The sequence below is a fragment of the Lipotes vexillifer genome, unplaced genomic scaffold, assembly GCF_000442215.2.
Source record: "Lipotes vexillifer unplaced genomic scaffold, Lipotes_vexillifer_v1.1 scaffold253, whole genome shotgun sequence".
Taxonomy (NCBI): Eukaryota; Metazoa; Chordata; class Mammalia; order Artiodactyla; family Lipotidae; genus Lipotes; species Lipotes vexillifer.
The window spans coordinates 78,516-101,497 of NW_006780322.1; the positions used below are offsets into that span (position 1 = coordinate 78,516).

Consider the following 22,982-nt stretch of genomic DNA (forward strand, 5'->3'; position numbering starts at 1 on the left):
ATGTGTTGGAACCAAGGACAGGTACCAAAGGAAAAAAACTGACAGAAATGAACGGAGACATAGACAATTCAATAGTAATAGCTGGAGACTGCAATATTACACTTTCAAAATGGACAGAAAAACTCGACAGACCAATAAGGAAAGAGAAGGCTTGAACAACACTATAATCCAACTAGACCTAAAGACATATACATAATACTCCAACCAACAGAAGCAGAATACACATTCTTCTGAGGGCACATATAATGTTCTCCAGGAGAGACCATATGCTAGGCCATAAAACAAGTCACAATACATTTACAAATTATACCAAGTATGTTTTCTGACCACAATGGAATGAAACTAGAAATCAATAAGGAAATTTGGGAAATTCAAAAATATAGAGAAATAAATGACACACTCTTAACTACCAATGTTCAAAGCAGAAATCAAAGGGCAATTAGAAAATACTCTGAGATGAATGAAAATGAAAGTAAAACATACCAAAACTTATGGGATGCAATGAAGGCAGAGCTTACAGAAATTTGTATCTGTAAATGTCCATATTAAAAGAAGAAAGATTTTGAAACTATAACCTCACCTTCAACCTTAAGAAACCAGAAAAAGAAGACCAAATAAAACCTAAAGCAGGCAAAATGAAGGAAATTATATAGATTAGAATGAAAATAAATGAATCAGAGAATCAAAAAAAGAGAAAAATCAAAGAAATCAAAAGTTGGTTCTTTGAAAAGGTCAACAAAAATGGACAAATCTTTAGCTAGAACTTACCAAAGGGAAAAAGGGGAAAACTCAAATCATTTAAATTAAGAATGAACCAGAGGATGTTACTACCAATCACACAGAAATTAAAAAGGATCATAAGGGAATATTATGAACAATTACATGTCAACAAATTAGGTAACCTAGATGAAATAGACAAATTCCTAGAAAAACAACGTACCAAATCTGACTCAAGCAAAAATAGAAAATCTGAACAGACCTATAATAAGGACAGAGGCTGAGTCATTAATCAGAAAACACACCCCAAAGAAAAGCCCAGGCCCAAACTGGTGAATTCTAAAAAACATTTAAAGTAGAATTAACAACAACCATTCATAAACTCAAAAAACAACATCATCATCAAAACAGAATGAGAAGAAGGATCACTTCCCAATTCATTCTATAAGGAGAATATTACCCTGATAAAAAAGGCAAAGATACAGTAAAACTACAGACCAATACCCCTTATGAATATAGAAGGAAAATCCACAACAAAATACTAGCAAACTGAATCCAGCAACACAGAAGAGGGATTACACATCAAAACCAAGAGGAATTTATCCCAGGAAAGCAAAGTTGGTTCAATATATGATTATCAATCAACGTAACACACCATATTCATAAAGAAAACATAGGATCATTTCATTATACATAGAAAAAGCACATGGCAAAACCCAAACCCTTCCAAAATAAAAAAACTCAACAAAACAGGAAAGAAGAGAACTTCCTCAACCTGATAAAGGGCATTTATAAAAAAAACTCACAGCTAACATCATGCTTAATGACAAGAAAGATTTCTCCTTAAAATCAGGAACAAGACAAGGATACTCATTCTTAACACTTCTATTCAACACAGTACTGGAGGTTCTAGCAAGGGCAACTAGGCAAGAGAAAGAGATAAATGACATGATATTGGAAAGAAGGAAAACTATCTCTATTTGCAAATGACACAATATTTTATATAGAAAACACTAAGGAACACACGAACACACACACAAACATAAATAACTCAAACTTACAAGCAAGTTCAACAAAGTTGCAGGAACCAAAATAAATACAAAAATCAGTAATATTCCTGCACAACAAGGAAAATTCCCAAAATGAACTTAAGAAAACAATACTAGTTACATTGGTATCAAAAAGAATAAAATACTCAGGGATACTTTTAACAACAGAGTTGCCAAACCACAAAGAAGTGGAACCCACAAACATCACTGAAGAAATTAAAGATGACCTAAATAAATGGAAAACACCCTAGTTCATGGATTAGAAGGTTTAATATAGTTATGACAGCAGTACTCCCTAAATCTGTCTACAGTTTCAATGCAATCCCTACCCAAGATTCAAGTTGTCTTTTTTTTTTTTTCTTTTTGGTAGAAACTGACAAGCTGATCTGAATATTCCTATGACCTAAGAATAGATAAAACAATCTTGAAAAAGAAAAAACAAAGTTGGAGGATTCACACTAATTAGACAGTGTGGTAGTGGCATAAAGAGTGACACATAGATCAATAAAATAGGGTTTATAGTCTAGAATAAACCCTTACATTTATAATCAATCACTATTTTTTCATTCTTTTAATTTATTTTTATTTTTCTGATTTTTTTTCTTATGATCAATTGATTTTTGCCAAGGGTGCCCAGACAATTCAATGGAAGAAAGAATAGTCTTTGCAACAAATGGTACTAAGACACTGGATATCCACAGGCAAAAGAATAAAACTGTACTACCTCAACGCCACATACAAAAGTTAACTAAAAAATGATCATAGAACTAAAAGTAAGAACTAAAATTATAAAACTTTTAGAAGAAAAAAGTAAATATTTTGTAACCTTGGGTTAGACAACAGTTTTAGATATGACATGAAAAGCACAAGTGACAAAAGAAGAAACAAATTGTACTTTGTCAAAATTAAAACTTTTGTACCACAAATAAAATCATCAAGGAAGTGAAAAGGACGGCACAGAATGTAAGAACATGTTTGCAAAACATATCCTAATAAGGGACTTGTATTCAGAAGAGACAAAGAAACACAACTCAGTAATAAAATGACAAATAAGCCAATTTTAAAATGGGCAAAGGATCGGAATAGACATTTCTCTAAAGGTAAACAAATGGCCAGTAAGCATATGAAAAGATGCTCAACATCTTAGTCATTAGTGAAATGCAAATTAAAATCATTAAAAAGTGAGATACCTCTTCACACCCATTAAGATAGCTATTATCAAAAGACAGACAAGTGTTGATGAGGATGTAGACAAACTGAAATATAATCCAGGTGGGAATATAAAATGGTGCAGCCACTTTGGAAAACACTTTGGCAGTTACTCAGAAGCTTAAACAGAGTTACCATATGATCCAGCAGTTCTACTCCTAGATATATACATAAGAAAATTGAAGAAACATGTGCACACAAAAACCTGTACATTAATGTTTACAGCAGCATTTTTCATTATGGCCAAAAAAGCAGAAACAATCCACATGTCCAACAACTCATGAATAAACATGTTGTGTATGTATTTGAAATACTGTTTGTTACTGTTCATAACAAACAAGTACTGATTCCTGCTACAAAATGGATGAACCTTGAAAATATTAAGTAAAAGAAGCCAGACACAAAAGGCCACATATTGCATGATTTGCCCCAACAGGCAAATCCATAGAGACAGAAAGTAGATTAATGGTTGAAGGCTAGGAAATGACTGTTAAGGGGCACAGCGTTTCTTTTTGGTATGACAAAAAGTTCTGGAATTAGTGGTGACGGTTGTATAACCTCCTCTGAATATACTAAAAACCACTGAATTGTATACTTTACAAGAGTGAATTGTAAGGTATGTAAATTTTATTTTTAAAAAATCAATAGAGATTGACCAACACTGAGACATACCCTGGGAAAGTAAGAAAACTTAGATTTTAAAAACCCAACAACAATCCAGGATCCAATAGGGAAAAAATATTAGGGTTGCCTCTGGCACAGAAATATTAAATGTATGTGCCCAGAAAGGGGGAGCAAATCTGACTGAGTTTTGAATTAAAGATTATTATTCAAGAGTTTTATATCCAAACAAGTTGTTATTCCTATACAAAGGTTACAGAATGATAATCTCAAATTTATAAGAACTGAAGAGATGCTCACTCCTGAACTGTTGAAAAATCTAGCTAAACAACAAAATTATTTAAATTAATAAACTCACAAACAGTTACACTGAAAAGACTCATGATACTGACCCTCTTTAAAAAACACATAAAAGGGCTTCCCTGGTGGCGCAGTGGTTGAGAGTCCGCCTGCCGATGCAGGGGACACGGGTTCGTGCCCTGGTCCGGGAAGATCCCACATGCCACGGAACGGCTGGGCCCGTGAGCCCTGGCCACTGAGCCTGCGCGTCTGGAGCCTGTGCTCCGCAAATGGGAGAGGCCACAACAGTGAGAGGCCCGCATAATGCAAGAAAAAAAAAAAAAAACAAAAAAACCCCACATAAAATGGTGATTTTGCTTATAACAGGGAAGAAAAATGTTATACTTCTTAAAAATAAAGCTAATCAATACAGTAGTAATACTATCATAATGAACGGAGACAACATTCACAAAATATAACGAATATTGTTATGTTGGGGGAAGTGTGTGTAGGTGGGGAGTGGGGAGAAGTAGGGCAAGTGCAACCAGTTTCTTAATTTTTCATATAATGGAGTCAACAGATACTATTTCATATCTGGGTGATACTTTGAGACAGTGGCTTAAGCATATTTGTTAATTACATGGCTGCTAAGTTAGCAAAAAATCAACTCAAAGAAAATCATATAGCAATAAAAAAAATTGAAAACAGTAAGAAATCATTAAAAATGATAAGAAACACTGAAGAACCAAAACAATTTTGAAAAAGAACAACCAAGTTGGAGGATTCACACTTCCTGATTTCAAAACAGTAATACAATAACAGTGTGGTACTGGCATAAAGATAAACAGATCAATGGACTAGAATACAGAGCCCAGAAATAAACCTTTGTGCCACATGGTCAAATGACCTCTGACCCTTGACAAGGGACCAAGACCATTCAACAGGAAAAGAGCAGTCCCCTTAACAAATGGTGCTGGGAAAACTGGATATCCACATGCTCTTAAAAAGAATGAAATTGGAAAAGAAAAAGAATGAAGTTGGAGCCTTATCTTACATCATATACAAAAATTACCTCAAAATGGATTAAAGACCTAAAACCATAACATTCTTGGAAGAACACACAGGGGAAAAGCTTCATGGCATTGGACTTGGTAATGACGCCTTAGATATGAAACCAAAAGCACAGGCAGCAAAAGTAAAACTCGACAACTGGGACTACATCAATATTAAAAATTTCTGGGCATCAAAGGACACAATCAACAAAAGTGAGAAGGCAACCCACTGATTGGGACAAAAATTTATAAATCATATATCTGATAAGAGGTTAATACTCAGAATATGTAAAGAACTTCTACAACTCAATGACCAAAAAATAACACGATTCAAAAAGGAGCAAAGTACTTGAATAGACATTTCTCCAAAGATGATATACAAATGGCCAAGAAGTATATAAAAAGATGCTCAATATAATCATGAAAGAAATGCAAATCAAAAACTTATCACTTCATACGCATTAGGATGCCACTATAAAAAAAACAGAAAATAACAAGTGTTGACAAAGATGTGGAAAAACTGGAACCATTGTGTGCTGTTGGTGGGACTGTAAAATGGACAGCTGCTGTTGAAAACAGTATGGTGGTTCCTCAAATAGTTAAAAATAGAATTACCATATAATCCAGCCATTCCAATTCTGGATATGTACCCCCCAAAATTGAAAGCAGGATCTTGAATGGATATTTGTACACTTTAGCATCATTATTCACAATGGTCTAAAGGTGGAAGCAACACAAGTATCTATTAATGGATGGATGAATGAATGAACAAACAAAATGTGGTATATACATACAATGCAGTATCATTCAGTCTTAAAAAAAGGACAATCCTGCCATATGGTACAACACTGATGATACTTGAGGACATTATGCTAAGTGAAATAAACTTATTACTTAAAGACAAAGATTGTATTCCACTTACATGAGGTACCTAAAGCAGTCAAATTCTTAGAATGGTGGTTGCTAGGGGCTTGAGCATAAGGTGGAATGGGGAGTTGCTATTTGAGTCAGTGTAGAAATTCAGTTTTGCAAGATGAAAAGAGTTCTAGAGATGGGTGATGGTGATGTCTGCACAACAATATGAATGTATTTAATACCATTAAACTACACCATGCACAAAAACAAATTCAAAATGGATTAAAGACTTAAATGTAAGAACTGAAACCACAACCAAAAAAAAGACAAAACTTCTTGAAGAAAACATAGGCAGTAAGCTCTTTGACACTGATCTTAGTAATTTTTTTTTGCATATATCTCCTCAGGCAAGGGAAACAAAACCAAAAATAAACAAATGGAACTACATCAAACTAAAGAGCTTTTCCACAGTGAAGGGGACTATCATCTACTGAATGGGAGAAGATATCTACAAGCAATCTATCTAATAAGGGGTTAATACCCAGAATATACAAAGAACTCATACAACTCAACATCAAAAACCCAAACAACCTGATTTTAAAAAATGGGCAAAGGATCTGAATAGACAGTTTTACAAAGAAGACATACAGATGGCCAAGAGGCACAGGAAAAGATGCTCAACATCACTAATCATCAGGGAAATGAAAATCAAAACCACAATGAGATATCACCTCACACCTGTCAGAATGGCTATTAGCAAAATACAACAAGTACTGGTAAGGATGAAGAGAAAAGGGAACACTCATGCACTGTGGGTGGAAATGTAAATTGGTGCAGCCACTATGGAAAACAGTTTGGAGGCTCCTCACAAAATTAAAAACAGAACTATCACATGATCCAACAATTAACATATGGGTATTTTTCTGAAGAAAACAAAAACACTAATTCAAAAAGATATATACACCCCTATGTTCACTGCAGCATTATTTACAATAGCCAAGATATGGAAGCAACCTAAATGCCCATGGATAAAGAAAATGTGGTGTATATACTTATGAAACAGAATATTGTTCAACCATAAAAAGAATGAAATCTTGCCATTTGCAACAACATGGATGGACCTAGAGGGTATTATGCTAAGTGAAATCTAAAAAACAAAACAAACACAACAAAACAGAAACACAGTTACAGATAGAAAACAAACAGGTGGTTGTCAGAGGGGAGGTGGTGAAGGCAGGAAAGAAATAGGTGAGGGAGATTAAGAAGTACAAACTTCCAGTTGTAAAATAAATGAGCCACGGGTATTAAGTGTACAGTGTGGAGAATACAGTCAATAACTGTAGTATCTTTGCATAGTGACATATCGTAACTAGACTTACCATGGTGTTTGAAATGTATAGAAATATCAAATCACTATTTTGTGCACAGGAACTAACATAATGTTGTAGATTAATTATACTTCAGAAAAAAAAAACTCATATAAAGAGATCAGATTTGTGGTTAACAGAGGCAATGGGTGGGGGAAGGGAGTGGGAATTGGTTGAGGACAGTCAAACTTCCAGTTATAAGGTAAACAACTGTTAGGGATGTAATGTACAACATGATAAATAAAACTAACACTGCTGTATATTATATAGGAAAGTGATTAAGAGAGTAAATCCTAAGAGTTCTCATCACAAGGAAAATACTTTTTTCTATTTCTTAAATTCTGTATCTGTATGAGATGATACATATACACTAAACTGTGATAATCATTTCATGATGTATGTAAGTAAAATCATTATGCTGTACTCAAACAAACAGTGCTGTATGTCAATTAAATCAATAGAATTGGAAGAAAAATAAATAAAATAGAATTACAAAGAAAAAATGGTTAAGATGATAAATTTTGTTATGCATATATTATCACAATTAAAAATAATAAAGAAAAAGAAAGAAAACATGAGAATCAAATACTTAGGAATAAATTTAGACAAGAAGGTATAACACTTGTACATTGGCAACTACAAGACCTTACTGGAAGAAATTAAAGACCTAAATAAATTGAAAAACATCCTGTGTTCATCGACTGGAAGACAATGTTGTTAAGATGGCAATAAACCCCAAAGCAAGCTAAATATTAAATGCAATTAATATAAAATTCCCAACAACCTTTTCAGCAGAAATTTTAAAAAGTTGATCCTAAAATTCATATGGAGACACAAGGGTCCTGATTGGCCAAAACAGTCTTTAAAAAGAACAAACTTGGAAGACTCATACTTCTCAATTTTAAAACTTACTACAAAGCTACAGTAACCAAATCAGTGCAGTAATGGCATATAGATCGGCATATAGGTCAATGGAACAGAACTGAGAGCCTAGAAATAAACCCTCACATCTTTGGTCAACTGATTTTTGACAAGGGTGCCAAGACCATTCAACGGAGAAAGAACAGTCTCAACAGCTGATTTTGGGACAATTCCATGTGGAAAGAATGTTTGACCCCTACCTCATACCATATAAAAAACTCAATATACATCCAAGATGCAAATGAAAGAACTAAAAGTATAAAATTCTTGAAAGAAAATATACGGACAAATCTTCATGACTTTGGTTAAGAATCCACCTGACAATGCAAGGTTTAAGCCCTGGTCCAGGAAGATCCCCCATGCCAAGGAGCAACTAAGCCCGGGCCCCACACTACTGAGTCTGCACTCTAGAGCCCACGAGACACAACTACTGAGCCAGCAAGCCACAACTACTGAAGCCCACGCACCTAGGGCCCGTGCTCTGCAACTAGAGAAGCCACCACAATGAGAAGCCCACACGCCACAACGAAGAGTAGCCCCCGCTCGCTGCAAGTAGAGAAAGCCTATGCACAGCAACGAGGACCAAAGGCAGCCAAAAATTAATTTAAAAAAATGGCCAACAAGCACATAAAAAGATACTTAACATCATTAGTCATTATGCAAAGGGAAAGGCAAAACAAACCACAATCAAAATGACAATGAGTATGAGATACCACTTTGTACCTACTGGGATGGCAAAAAAAAAAAAAAGTAAATAAAGAGTGTTGGTGAATATGGAGAAATTGGAACCCTTAGAAATTGTTGCTGGGAATGTAAAATGGTGTGCCCACTGTGAAAAACAATTTGACGGTTCCTAAATAAGCTTAAAATAAAATTACCAAATGACCCAGCATTTTCAACTCTTACGTGTATACCCAAAAGAACTGTATGTAGGTGTTCAAATAAAAACTTGTACACAAATGTTCATATCAGTTCTATTCACAATAGCCAAAAGGTAGAAACAACCTAAATGTCCACGAATGGATGAACAGATAAATAAAATGTGTCTTAACATATAATGAAATATTATTCAGCCATAAAAAGCAATGAAGTACTGACAGATGCTAGGACATGGATAAATCTCAGAAAGATTATTCTAGAGTCAAAGAAGCTTGACACAAAGGCCACATATGATATGATTCCAATTAAATGAAATAACCAGAATAGGCAAGTTCACAGAGACAAAAAGTAGATTAGTGATTGACAAGGGCTGGTAGGAAGGGGGAATAGAGAGTAACTGCTTAGTGGGTATGAGGTTTCCACTAGGGTGATGAAAAAGCTCTGAAACTAGATAGTGGTGATAGTTGTAAAACACTGTGAATATACTCAGTGCCACTCAACTGCATACTTTAAAATGATAAAACTGTAAACTTTGTTATCTATATGTATTTTAGTACACACACCAAAAACCCCTCTATCTGCATCCTTTCCCCCACCTCCTCTATGGAACAAAAGGCCTCAATCTGTGTCTTTCCCAATTTTTGGCTTACTTTAAAAAAGAGTCTTATTGTACTATTTATATGTGTAATTACTATCATTTCATACCTACCAAAAACTCAATTGAGAAATAATATTTATGGTTAAATGTCTGAATGTTTTGTGCCTTCTTTCGGCTAAACCAGTGGTCTCCAAATTGTTTTGATCATGGGGTCCCACTGATAAAACATCTTTAAGTACAAATTACTAAAGTAGATATTTATTTATAAATTATATATTATTGCTGTACTCATACACTGTAAAACATATACAAAAATATAAACTTTAAAAGGTTCATACTCCAATGAACCATTTTGCAAGTATCCCTATTTGGAGAGCACCTGTCCAAATCAATTTTATCTTGGGTCTGCATTTACTGACCCCTTGAAATCTGCCTTTATGGAATTCCCTCAACAAAGGCCATATTAGCCTTATATGATTGTTGTTACTGAGAATGTACTGTAAGGATGCTGATGAGGATTTTGTTACACCACAATGCCTTCTTTATGAGGACTGATGAGAGAAATTTAAGAAGTCTTAGTATCAGAAATATCTGTAATGCTTTTGAAAATTTAGTTTGCTTTTACATTAGAGTTATGTAATTGATCACAAAATTCTAGCAACACTAATTGCTAGAAAACATAAAGCAAAATTTGTGGCTCATTTTTAGCAACCATATCCACAAGGTATCAACTTGCCTTCCCATCACTCTTAATTCTTCATGTATTTATTTTTTAAATCATGTTGTACCTCACCCCTCCCTGGCTTCAGTCTAATTTTCCATCATTCCAATTCTTCATTTACTTAAAAAACAATCATATCATATTACTTATATATGTATGTGTGTGTGTGTGTGTGTGTGTGCGCGCGCGCACGCTTAAAAGCACCTCAAAATTTCTTAAAAGACAGGGAGGAATGAATAAACAAAAACCAACAAGCAAAAAAAACAGGCAATATTGTTCAGAATGGAGGTCATTCTAAACTTGAAGATCCCCTGTACCAAAGGTACAGACTTTGCAGATTTTGCAGCATTTAGCAGCAAAGCCTTTCAACCAAAGGGTAATTCGTAAATGAGTGTTGATGAAAAGAATGACAACTCAAACAGCACTGTACTACACTTTCTCACTCTTTTCCAGCTGGTAAGAAATGTTACAGTGAGGAAAGGGCAATTGGCTTTTTTTCACCTGTGTGCAAAGCTTAACTAAAAAGTCCATGAAAAATGCAGTCATATTGCCAGATGGAATTTGTAGCCATGTACCTGGACGTGTTTCCTTCTGGTGTGCTCTGAAGTAATTTGGGGATAACCTGTATTCAATGGTTTCTTGTTTTTCTTGGTCCGCTTCTCAAGGTATCTCCTCTGATGGTCGGTGATGCTGCTGTATAATTTAATTCGCCTGGGTGACAAACAAACTCTTTCATGACCAAAAGCATGGATCAGTCGGGCAGTATCAATGGTGGAAATAGAGCTGCTCCTCTCATGCAGAGTCACTTCCTTATCTGTTTGGGTCAATATATCTGATTCCACAGAAGTGGTGGTGGAAAGGATGTTGGTGGCAGTATCTGTGAGCAGCTCACTCTCCTCTGAGTGTCTAGAATCTGAAGAAGTGTTATTTATATAATGAAAACCTGGCTGTTTCCTCAGAATACATTTATCAAATTTAATCTGTTCAATTTTAATCTGATTGGACCTCCCAGCTTGATGAGTAGAAAGAACCTTGTTTTCTTTAAGATCGCCTGTGTTTTTATGGCATTTCTCCAGGCTTTTATACCGTTTCTTTTTCTGAAGCTTGTTTTTCTGCTGTTGCTGTCTACCACTCCATTCCTTAACATCTTGTTCCCCCTTGCTATCATCCTGTGTACTTTCTGAGGGCTGGAGAGAATGTGTGATGGGATGCTGAAGAAGTTTAGCCAAACGATCAAGTCGCTCCACCAAGGAAAGTTCCTTCTTGGCACTGAACTCAGGAGGTTTCTGTTGCCTCTGTCGCTCCTGATACCTGTTCCAGAGTTCATTTAAACTCACAGTGTGCTGAGCTGTTAACTCTGGGGTGGCCTTATGATCCCTTTTTAGGTCATCAACTTGTTTGTCATATTTTAGAAAGTCTCTAGCCTGACTTTTAGTAGTATGTTTTACTTCTTTGTTTTCCAAGTTTACATTGATACTGAGGCTCTCTATTGTGGTATAATCTGACTTTGTCTTTGCCACATTTTGATAAGAGGAAGGAAGACAAGTGTATTCTCTTTGTTTGTCTGGATGATGCTGAAAGGAATCTTTCCAAGAATGACTCATGAAAACTCTTCTTCCTAAGGATTCATGGCAAAAATCTTGATCACTTGGTAGGTGCACTGGATGATGAAAGTAAAACTTAGCTGACCTGAAGACAGAATGGGTGGTATTTTCAAATTCTGAATGACATCTGGACTCTGAAAAGGCAAAAAAAAAAAAAAAAAAAAAAGATTTTGAAGGACTTTCAAAATATTTGCATTCCCTTTAGAAATAGTATTCACATTTAATTCTTTAGATATAAAACAAAGACTGAAGGAAAGAATAGTCTATATAAAGATTCAGAAAATTCACTGCCTGGACAAAGGATTCATGCCTTGTGCCTAGTGGCCAGATTGGCATGGTAATAGTTTAAGAAACTCAGGATCAAAAGACCCAGATTCTGGGCTGGATTCTGCCACAGACTGGCTGTATGACCTTGAGGAGGGCATTTTGGTCCCTGGGATTGTAACAGCAGCTGCTATGTATTACTGCTTACTGTGTGTGGGGTATTATGATATATGCTCTATATCTGTTTTTTTCCCCTCTTATAAAACTGAGAGAGAGGTATTATTAATCTCATTTTCAGCTAAGAAACCTGAGACTTTATTTTTATCATCAGTAATTAAATGGATGGAATTTTAAAAACTCCACCTCTTTACATGTTTTAGAGCCTTGAAAAATTCTTTTTTGTGAACCATCTTCACACCCCCTCAATTTTCTTTATTGTGGTAAAATACACCTAATATAAATTACCATCTTCCATCTTCACATTTTGACAGTCATTCTATATCAAAATAGGCATTTTAAGATGTAGAACATCTTAACAACTATAAACCGTAATTGTAAACATTAATTCAGTTTCCATACACATTTTTAGAGTTCTAAGTCATGGAAGAAACAGACATACACATGAAACAAAGTATCACTTGTAACTATGGGATCCATTCTTCCTTCTCTATAGATTATTGGTAATCATAATTTTCACTAAATACTCTGGGAATCCCTAAGACAATTTCCCCAAAATATAGTGGGATACATGCAATCTGCTTTTATATCTAAAGTATAAAAAGACTCTCAAACCTCCCAATGAACAAAAGTCCAGGACCAGATGGCTTCACTGCTGAATTCTACCAAACATTTAAGGAAGAATTAATATGAAAGATTCTCAAACTCTTCCAATAAACAAAACAGGAGAGAACACTTCCAAACTTATTTTATAAGGCCCACATTACCCTGTTATCCAGACGTTACGTAGATACCCAGTGTAGATACACTACAAGAAAATTACAAGCCAATATCCCTGATGAACATACATGCAAAAAAAACCCCAAACGAAACATTAACACACCAAATTCAATAATATATTAAAAGGATTATACACTATGATCAAGTGGGATTTATTCCAGGGATGCAAGGATGGTTCAACATCTACAAATCAATCCATGTGGTACATGACACTAACCAAATAAAGGATAAAAATCATATAATCAATAGATGTAGAAAAAGCATTTGAGAAAACTCAAAATCCATTCATGATAAAAACTCTCAACAAAGTAGGTCTAGAGGAAACATAGCTCAACGACCATTTCTGACAAGACCATAGCTAACATACTCAATGGTGAAAAATGGAAAGCATTTCCTTTAAGATCAGGTACAAGACAAGGATATCCACTGGCATCACGTTTATTGAACACAGTATTGGAAGTCCTAGCCAGAGCAATTAGGCAAGAAAAAGAAACAAAAGGCACCAAATCAGAAGAGAAGCAAAATTGTCACTATGTGAAAAGGGCATGATTTTATACATAGAAAACCCTAAAGACTCCACCAAAAAAAACTGTTATAACTAATACATTCAGTAAAGCTGCAGTATACAAAATTATTTAACAGACAAAAATCTGCTGCATTTCTATATATTAATAATAAGCTACCAGAAAAAGAAATTAAAACAATCCTATTCATAATTGCATCAAAAGAATAAAATACCTAGGAATAAATTTAACCAAGGAGGTAAAAGACCTGTATATTGAAAACACTGATGAAAAAAGCTGAAAAAGACATGAAAAAATGGGAAAATATTCTGTGCTCACAGATTGGAAGAGTTAATATTGTTAAAATGTCCACACTACTCAAAACAATCTACAGAGTCAATGCAATCCCTATCAAAATTCCAATGGCATTTTCCACAAAAATAGAACAATACTAAAATTTGTATGTAGCCACAAAAGACTCCAAATAGCCAAAGCAATCTTTAAAAAGTAGAAGAAAACTGTAGGCATCACACTCCCTGATTTCAAACTATATTACAAAGCTACAGTAATCAAAATGGTATAGTACTGGCATAAAAACAGACATGTAGATCAATGGAACAGAATAGAGAGACCAGAAATAAACTCTCACATATAAGGCCAATTACCTTATGACAAAGGAGCCAAGAATATACAATGGGGAAAGGATAGTCTCTTCAATAAATGGTACTGGGAAAACTGGATAGCCACATGCAAAAGAATGAAACTGAACCATTATCTTACACCATATGCAAATATCAATTCTAAATGGATTGAAGATTTAAATGTAAGAACTGAAACCATAAAATTCCTAGAAGAAAACATAGGCAGTTAAGAGCTTTGACAGTGGTGTTAGCAATAATTTTTTGAATTTGACAACAAAAGCAAAGACAACAAAAGCAAAAGTAAATAGTAGGAGTACATCCAACTGAAAGGCTTCTGCACAGCAAAAGAAGCCATTAGACTACTGAATGGAAGAAGATATTTGCAAATGATATATCTGACAAGGGGTTAACATCCAAAATACACAAAGACTTCAACTCAAATAAAAACAAACAAACAAACAACCCAATTAAAAAACGGGCACAGGATCTTAATAGACATTTTTGTAAAGAAGACATACGAATGGCTAACAAATACAGGAAAAGATACTCAGCACCAATAATCATCAGAGAAATGCAAACCAAAACCACAATAAGATATCACATCACACCTGTTAGAATGGCTATCATCAAAAAGACAAGAAATAACAAGCATTAGTGAGGATATGGAGCTAAAGGTTCCTTTTTCTGTGCACTGTTAGTGAGAATGTAATTGGTGTTGCTGCTATGGAAATCAGTATGGAGGTTACCCAAAGAGTTAAAAATGGAACTACCATATGATCTAGCAATTCTGCTTCTGGGTCTATACACAAAACAATTGAAAGCTTGGTCTTGGAGAGATATTCGTATATGTGTGTTCACTGCAGCACTATTTAAAATAGCCAAGACATGGAAACAACGTTAAGTGTCCACTGATGGATGAATAGATAAAGAAAATGTGGTATGGGGGGTGGGAGGAATTGGGAGATTGGGACTGACATATATACACTATTGATACTATGTATAAAATAGATAACTAATGAGAACCTACTGTATATAGCACAGGGAATTCTACTCAATGCTCTGTGGTGACCTAAATGGGACAGAAATCCAAAAAAGAGGGGTATATGTATACGTATAGCTGATTCACTTTGCTGTACAGTAGAAACTAACACAACACTGTAAAGCAACTATACTCCAATAAAAATTAAAACAAAACAAACAAAAAGAAAATGTGGTATAGAGGAAAGATGGCAGAGTAAAAAGACCTTGAGCTCACCTCCTCTCACAAGCACACCAAAATCACAACTATCTGCAGAACAACCATTAAAAAAAAACATACACACACAAAAAAACTGGAACCCACCAGAAAAGATCTCCTACACCAAAAGACATAAAGAAGGAACCACAACAAAACTGGTAGTAGGGACAGACTCACGATATAATCAAATCCCATAACCCCTATGTAGGTAACCTGAAAACTGGAGAGTAAATATATTACAGAGGTTCTTCCAGACTGGGGGTCTGGCACTGTTGAGATGAGCCCACAGAGCATTTGGCTTTGAAGGCCAGAAGGCTTAATTGCAGGAGCCCCACAGGACTGGGGAATAGAGATATCGCTCTTAAAGGGTGCACATGAAATCTCATATACCCTGGGACACAGGGCCAAAGAAGTAATTTGATAGGAGCCTGGGCCAGACCTACCTGCTGGTCTTGGAGAGTCTCCTGGAGCGTCAGGGGTTGGGGGAGGGTGGCTGCGGCTCACCCTGGGGACACAGACACTGGTGGCAGACATATTGGGGAATACTGTTGGTGGATGACATATTGGCTCATTAGCTCCAAAACCTGGCCCCACCCAACAGCCTGCAGGCAACAGTGCTGGGACGCCTCAGGCCAAAGAACTAACTGTGTCAGGACACAGCTCCACCCATTAGCACACAGGCTGCCTAAAGACTAAAAAGCTCACAGCTGCCTTTGGACTCGCCCCTAGACATGGCCCAGCCCACCAGAGGGCCAAGACCCAGCACCATCCACCAGTAGAAAGGCACAGGACTCTCCCACCAGGAAGCCAGGCCAAGCCTCTAGACCAGTCTCATTCACCAGGATGCAGGCACCAAAAGCAAGAAAACTATGATTCTGCAGTGTAGGCCAGAGCCTACCCTGGGACCAGCTGGGGCCTGGACTGGCCCACTAGCAGGCCAAAGAAACCTTCAGGACACTCCAGACCCTGTACCCAACTGTGTCAGGAACCGACACCACCCCCACAACAACCTGAAATGAGCTCTGGAATCCCAGGGCCCTGCAGCTGGACTCCAGGAGCCAGCTCTGCCTGCCAGTAGACCAGCACTAACCCCAGGATCTGGCTTCAACTACTAGTGGGTAGGCAACAATCCTAGGGTCTTCAGGACCCTGACTCCATCCACCAGTGAGCCAGCATTAGCCCCGGGGCCCCTAGGATTCTGCAACCAGCCACATTGTGACCAGACCCTGCTAAACAGCAGCCAGCAGCATCCACACAAGGCAGCACCTAGCAACCAACCAGACTGCCCACATAGCTAGCCCACCATAAGAGAAGGCCCAAGTGGCCCTCTTAGGGTGAACCCCTAGAGCACACGGCTTGGGTAACAAGAGGGGAGTGCACTGCTGGAATGCACAGGATGCCTCCTACAGAGGGCCACTTCTCCAAGGTTGAGAGATGTAACTTACCTACTACATACATAAAAATACAAATAGCAACTTCTTGACAAAATGAGATGGCAGAGGAATACGTTTCACATGAAGGAACAAGATAAAATCCCAGAAGAAGAACTAAGTGAAGTGGAAATAGGCAATCTACCCAAGAAATAGTTCAGAGTAATGAGCATACAGATGATCAAAGAACTCAGGAGGAGAATGGATGCACAGAACGAGAAGTTATAAGTTTTAAGAAAAGAGTTAGAAAATATAAAGAACAACCAGAGATGAAGAATACAATAACTGAAATGAAAAATGCAGTGGAAGGAATCAAAGTAGACTAAAGGATTCAGAAGAATGGATCAGTTAGCTGGAAGACAGAGTAGTGGAAATCACTGCCACTGAACAGAAAAAAGATAAAAAAAAAAAAAAAAAGAAATGAGGACAGTTTAAAAGATCTCTGAGACAACATCAAGAGCACTAATATTTGCATTACAGGAGTCCCAGAAGAAAAGAGAAAGAGCCGGGGAAAATATTTGAAAGAAAGAGCTCAGGAAAATATTTGAAGAGATAATAGCTGAAAACAACCCTAACCTGGGAAAGGAAATAGTCATCCAAGTCCAAGAAGTGCAGAAAATCCCATACAGGATAACCCAAAGTGGAACACACCAAGACACGCTGTAATCAAAATGTCAAAAATTAAAGATACAGAGAATACTAAAAGCAGTAAGGGGAAAGCAACAAATAACATACAAAGGAACTCCCATAAGACTATCAGCTGACTTTTCAGCAGGCACTCTGCAGGTTGGAAGGGACTGGCATGATATATTTAAAGTGATGAAAGGGAAAAACCTACATCCAAGAATACTCTACTCAGAAAGGCTCTTGCTCAGATTTGACAGAGAAATCAAAAGCTGTATAGACAAACAAAGGCTAAAAGAATTCAGCACCACTAAACCAGCTGTACAACAAATATTAAAGGAACTTCTCTAGGTGCAAAAGATATGAGAAAATTATGGAACAAAAAAGCTCACCAGGGGGCTTCCCTGGTGGCACAGTGGTTGAGAGTCTGCCTGCCGATGCAGGGGACACGGGTTCGTGCCCCGGTCCGGGAAGACCCCACATGCCACGGAGCGGCTAGGCCCATGAGCCATGGCCGCTGAGCCTGCACGTCCGGAGCCTGTGCTCTACAACGGGAGAGGCCACAACAGTGAGAGGCCCATGTATCACACACACACACACAAAGCTCACCAGTAAACATACAGTAAAGGTAGGAAATCATTCACAAACAAAGCCAGCAGGAAGATTAAAAGACAAAAGTAGTAAAATCATCTGTATCCACGATAAGCAGTTAAGGGATACAAAAAACAATTTGACGTAAAACATGACATAAAAATCAGTAATCATGAGGGAAGGAGAGTACATATGTAGTGTATTTAAGATGCATTTGAAATTAAGACATCAGCAACTTAGAAGAATCACATATATATAGAGAGAGACTGCTATATAATAACCTCAAGGTAACCACAAGCCAAAAATCTATAACAGATACACACATACACAAAAATGGAATCTAAACATAACACTGAAGATAGTCATCAAATCACAAGAGAAGAGAACAAAAGAAGGAAAAAAAAGACCTACAGAAACAAATACAAAACAATTAACAAAATGACAGTAAGAACATACATATTGATAATTACCTTAAAGGCAAACAGACTGAATGCTCCAACCAAAAGACACAAACTGGATGAATGGATACAAAAACAAGACCTGTTTATTTGCTGCCTACAAGAGACTCACTACAGATCTAGAGACACATACAGACTAAAAGAGAGGGGATGGAAAAGGTAGTCCACACAAATGAAAATCAAAAGAAAGCCAGAGTAGTAATATTTATATTAGATGAAATCAACTTTAAAATAAAAACTGTCACAGGAGACAAAGAAGGACACTACAGAATGATCAAGGGATCAATCCAAGAACAAGATATGTAACTGTAAATATATACGCACCCAACATAGAAGAACCTTAATACATAAGGCAAAATATTAACAGACATAAAAGGAGAAATCAATAGTAGCACAATAATAGTAAGGGACTTTAACACCAACTTACATCAATGGACAGATCACCCAGACAGAAAATCAATAAGGAAACATAGGCCTTAAATAACACATTAGACCAAAGGGACTTAACTGATATTTATAGAGCATTCCATCCAAAAGCAGCAGAATACCCATTCTTTTCAAGTGCACATGGAATATTCTCCAGGATAGATCACGTGTCAGGCCACAAAACAAGCCTTGGTAAATTTAAGGAAACTGAAATCATATCAAGCTTCTTTTCCAACCACAACTCTATGGAACTAGAAATCAACTACAAGAAAAAAAAACTGCAAAACCCACAAACACGTGGAGGCTAAACAATATGCTACTAAACAAACAATGGATCACTGAAGAAATCAAAGAGGAAATCAAAAACTACCTAGAGACAAATGAAAACGAAAACACGATGATCTAAGACCTATGGGACGCAGAAAAAGCAGTTCTAAGAGGGAAGTTTATGGTGATACAGGCTTACCTCAGGAAACAAGAAAAATCTCAAATTAACAACCTAAACTTACATCTAAAGCAAGTAGAGAAAGAAGAATAAAAACCAAAGTTAGTAGAAGGAAAGAAATCATAAATGTCAGAGCAGAAATAAATGAAATAGAGACTAAAAAAACAATAGGAAAGATCAATGAAACTAAAGGCTGGCTCTTTGAAAATATAAACAAAATTGATAAACCTTTAGGAAGACTCATCAAGAAAAAAAGGGAGAGGGCCCCAATCAATAAAATCAGAAATGAAAAAGGAGAAGTTACAACCGACACCACAGAAATACAAAGGATCATAAGAGACTACTATGAGCAACTACACGCCAATAAAATGGACAACCTAGAAGGAATTGATGAATTCTTAGAAAGGTACAATCTCCCAAGACTGAATCAGGAAGACACAGAAAATATGAACAGACCAATTACCAGAACTGAAATTGAATCAGCAATTTAAAAATTCCCAACAAAGAAAAGTCCAGGACCTAATAGCTTCACAGGTGAATTCTACCAAACATTGAGAAGAGTTAATACCCATCCTTCTGAAACCATTCCAAAAATGTGCAGAGGAAGGAACACTTCTGAACTCATTCTAGGAGGCCACCATCACCCTGATACCCTAACGAGACAACGATATTACAAAGAAGAAAACTACAGACCAATACCACTGATGAACATAGATGCAAAAATCCTCAACAAAATACTAGCAAACCGAATCCACTAATAAATTAAAAGGATCATACACCATGATCACGTGGGATTCATCCCAGGGATGCAAGGATTTTTCATTATCTGCAAATCCATCAGTGTGATACACCACATTAACAAACTGAAGAATAAAAACCATATGACCAGGCTTCCCTGGTATCATTGCAGGCGACACGGATTCGAGCCCTGGTCCGGGAAGATCCCACGTGCCGCGAAGCAACTAAGCCTGTGTGCCACAACTACTGAACCTGTGTTCTAGAGCCTGTGAGCCACAACTACTGAAGCCTGTACACCTAGAGCCTGTGCTCCGCAACAAAAGAGAAGCCACCGGAACGAGAAGCCCGCACACCGCAACAAAGAGTAGCCCCTGCTTGTTGCAACTAGAGAAAGCCTGCGTTTTGAACACAGCCAAAAATAAATAAATAAAATAAATTTATTAAAAGAAAAACATATGATCATCTCGATAGATGCAGAAAAAGCTTTTGACAAATTTCAACACACATTTATGATAAAAACTCTCTAGAAAGTGGGCACAGAGAGAACATACCTCAACACAATAAAGGCCATATATGACAAACCCACAGCTAACATTATACTCAATGGTGAAAAGCTGAAAGCATTTCCCCTAAGATCAGGAACAAGACAAGGATGTCTACTCTCGCACTTTTATTCAACATAGTTTTGGAAGTCCTAGTCATGGCAAGCAGAGAAGAAAAAGAAATAAAACGAATCCAAATTGGAAAAGAAGTAAACTGTCCGCTTTTACAGATGACATGATACTATAAAATCCTAAAGATGCTACCAGAAAACTACTAGAGCTCATCAATGAATTCGCTAAAGTTTCAGGATATGAAATTAATACACAGAAATCTACTGCATTTCTACATACTAACAATGAAACATAAGAAAGACACATTAAGCAAACAATCCCATTCACCATTTAGAACTAATAAATGAGTTCAGCATGGTTGCAGGATAAAAGTTAAATATCAAAAAAATCAATTGTATTATTTTATACTTGCAATTAACAAACTGAAAATGAAATTAAGAAAACCATTCTGGGGGAATTCTCTGGCGGTCCGGTGGTTAGGACTCTGCAATTCCACTGCAAGGGGGCATAAGTTAGATCCCTGGTTGGGGAACTAAGATTCCTCAAGTCAAGCAGCACAGCCAAAAACAAAATCAAAAACTAAAACAAAAGCAAAAGAAAACCATTCTGTTCACAACAGCCTCAAAAAAATTAAAATATTAATGTAAATTTAACATAAGAGAAAAACTTCTACTCTGAAAGCTACAAAAAAATTACTGCAAGAAATTAAAGTATATCTAAATAAATGGAAAACATCCCAAGTCCATGGACTTAACTGTTAAGAAAGCAATCCTCACCAAACTGATCACAGATTCAACACAATCCCTATCAGAATCCTAGCTGATTTCTTAGTAGAAATTTTGCAAGCATATGGAATTGTAAAAGATCCAGAATAGCCAAGACAATCATGAAAAATAAGATAATGTTGGAGGACTCATACTTCCCAATTTTAACTCACAGAATGGGAGAATATATCAAAATCAAAATTTTGATAAGAATGTGTATCTAGAATGCATAGAACTCTTAAAATTCAATAAAAAAGAGAAATAACTCAAATGAAAACCAGGCCAGGATCTGAATACACATTTCTCCAAGGATAACGCACAACTGGCCAATAAGCACACAGAAAGATGTTCAACATCATAATCATGAGGCAAATGCAAATCAAAATCAAAACGAGATACAAATTCACATCCACTAGAATAGATCCAATGAAAAAGTCAGATAATAAGTGTTGGTGAGTTTGTAGAGAAATTGAAATGCTCATACATTGCTACTGGGAATGTAAAATGGTGCAGCCACTTTGGAAAACAGTCTGACAACTCCTCAAATGATTAAATATAAAGTTACAACATGATCTAGGAATTCCATTCCTGGGTACATACCCAAGACAAATGAAAACATACTGTCCATATAAAAACCTGTACATGAATATAAAAGCATTTATATTTTATAAATATAAAATCATTATTTTATAAAAGCATTATTCATAGTAGCCAAAAGGTGGAAACAACCAAATGTCCATCAACAAACAGATAAACAAAATGTGATACATACATACGATGAAATATTATTGAGCCATTAGAAGGAATAAAATAATGATACAAGCCCGTAACTTGGATGAACCTGAAAACATCATGCTGAGTTAAAAGAAGCCAGTTACAAAAGTCCACACATTAAATGATTCCATTTGTATTAAGGTCTAGAATAGGAAAATTTATAATAGAGACAAAGTAGATCAGTGGTTGACTTAGGGCTTGGGGGGAGGTGGGTGATGAGGAAATAGAGGGGTGATAGCTAAGGGGTACAGGGTTTCTTTCTGAGGTGATAAAAATGTTCTAAAATCAACTGTGTTGATGGTTGCACATATCTGTGAATAGGGTAAAAATCATTAAATGGTACACTTTAAGTGGGAGAATTATATATGTGCATTACATATCAAAAAAGCTGCTGAGGGCTTCCCTGGTGGCGCAGTGGTTAGGAGTCCGCCTGCCGATGCAGGGGACACGGGTTCGTGCCCCAGTCCGGGAGGATCCCACATGCTGTGGAGCGGCTGGGCCCGTGAGCCATGGCCGCTGAGCCTGCGCGTCCGGCACAATGGGAGAGGCCACAGCGGTGAGAGGCCCGTATACCGCAAAAAAAAAAAAAGAAAAAAAAAAAAAAAAAAAAAAAAAAATGGTGAAAAAAAACACTCTTTAGACAT

At 36.5% G+C, this 22,982-nt stretch overlaps 1 protein-coding gene across 1 annotated transcript in view; it reads right to left on the reverse strand.

The window, feature by feature from the left end:
* The window catches only part of ALMS1 (ALMS1 centrosome and basal body associated protein), a 236,820-nt gene that overhangs the window by 34,769 nt on the left and 179,069 nt on the right, over nt 1-22,982 (reverse strand). The window contains exon 20 of the mRNA XM_007453424.1: nt 10,844-12,006. Within this exon, the coding sequence (XP_007453486.1) occupies nt 10,844-12,006 (1,163 nt within the window). The remainder of the gene's footprint in view (nt 1-10,843; nt 12,007-22,982) is intronic.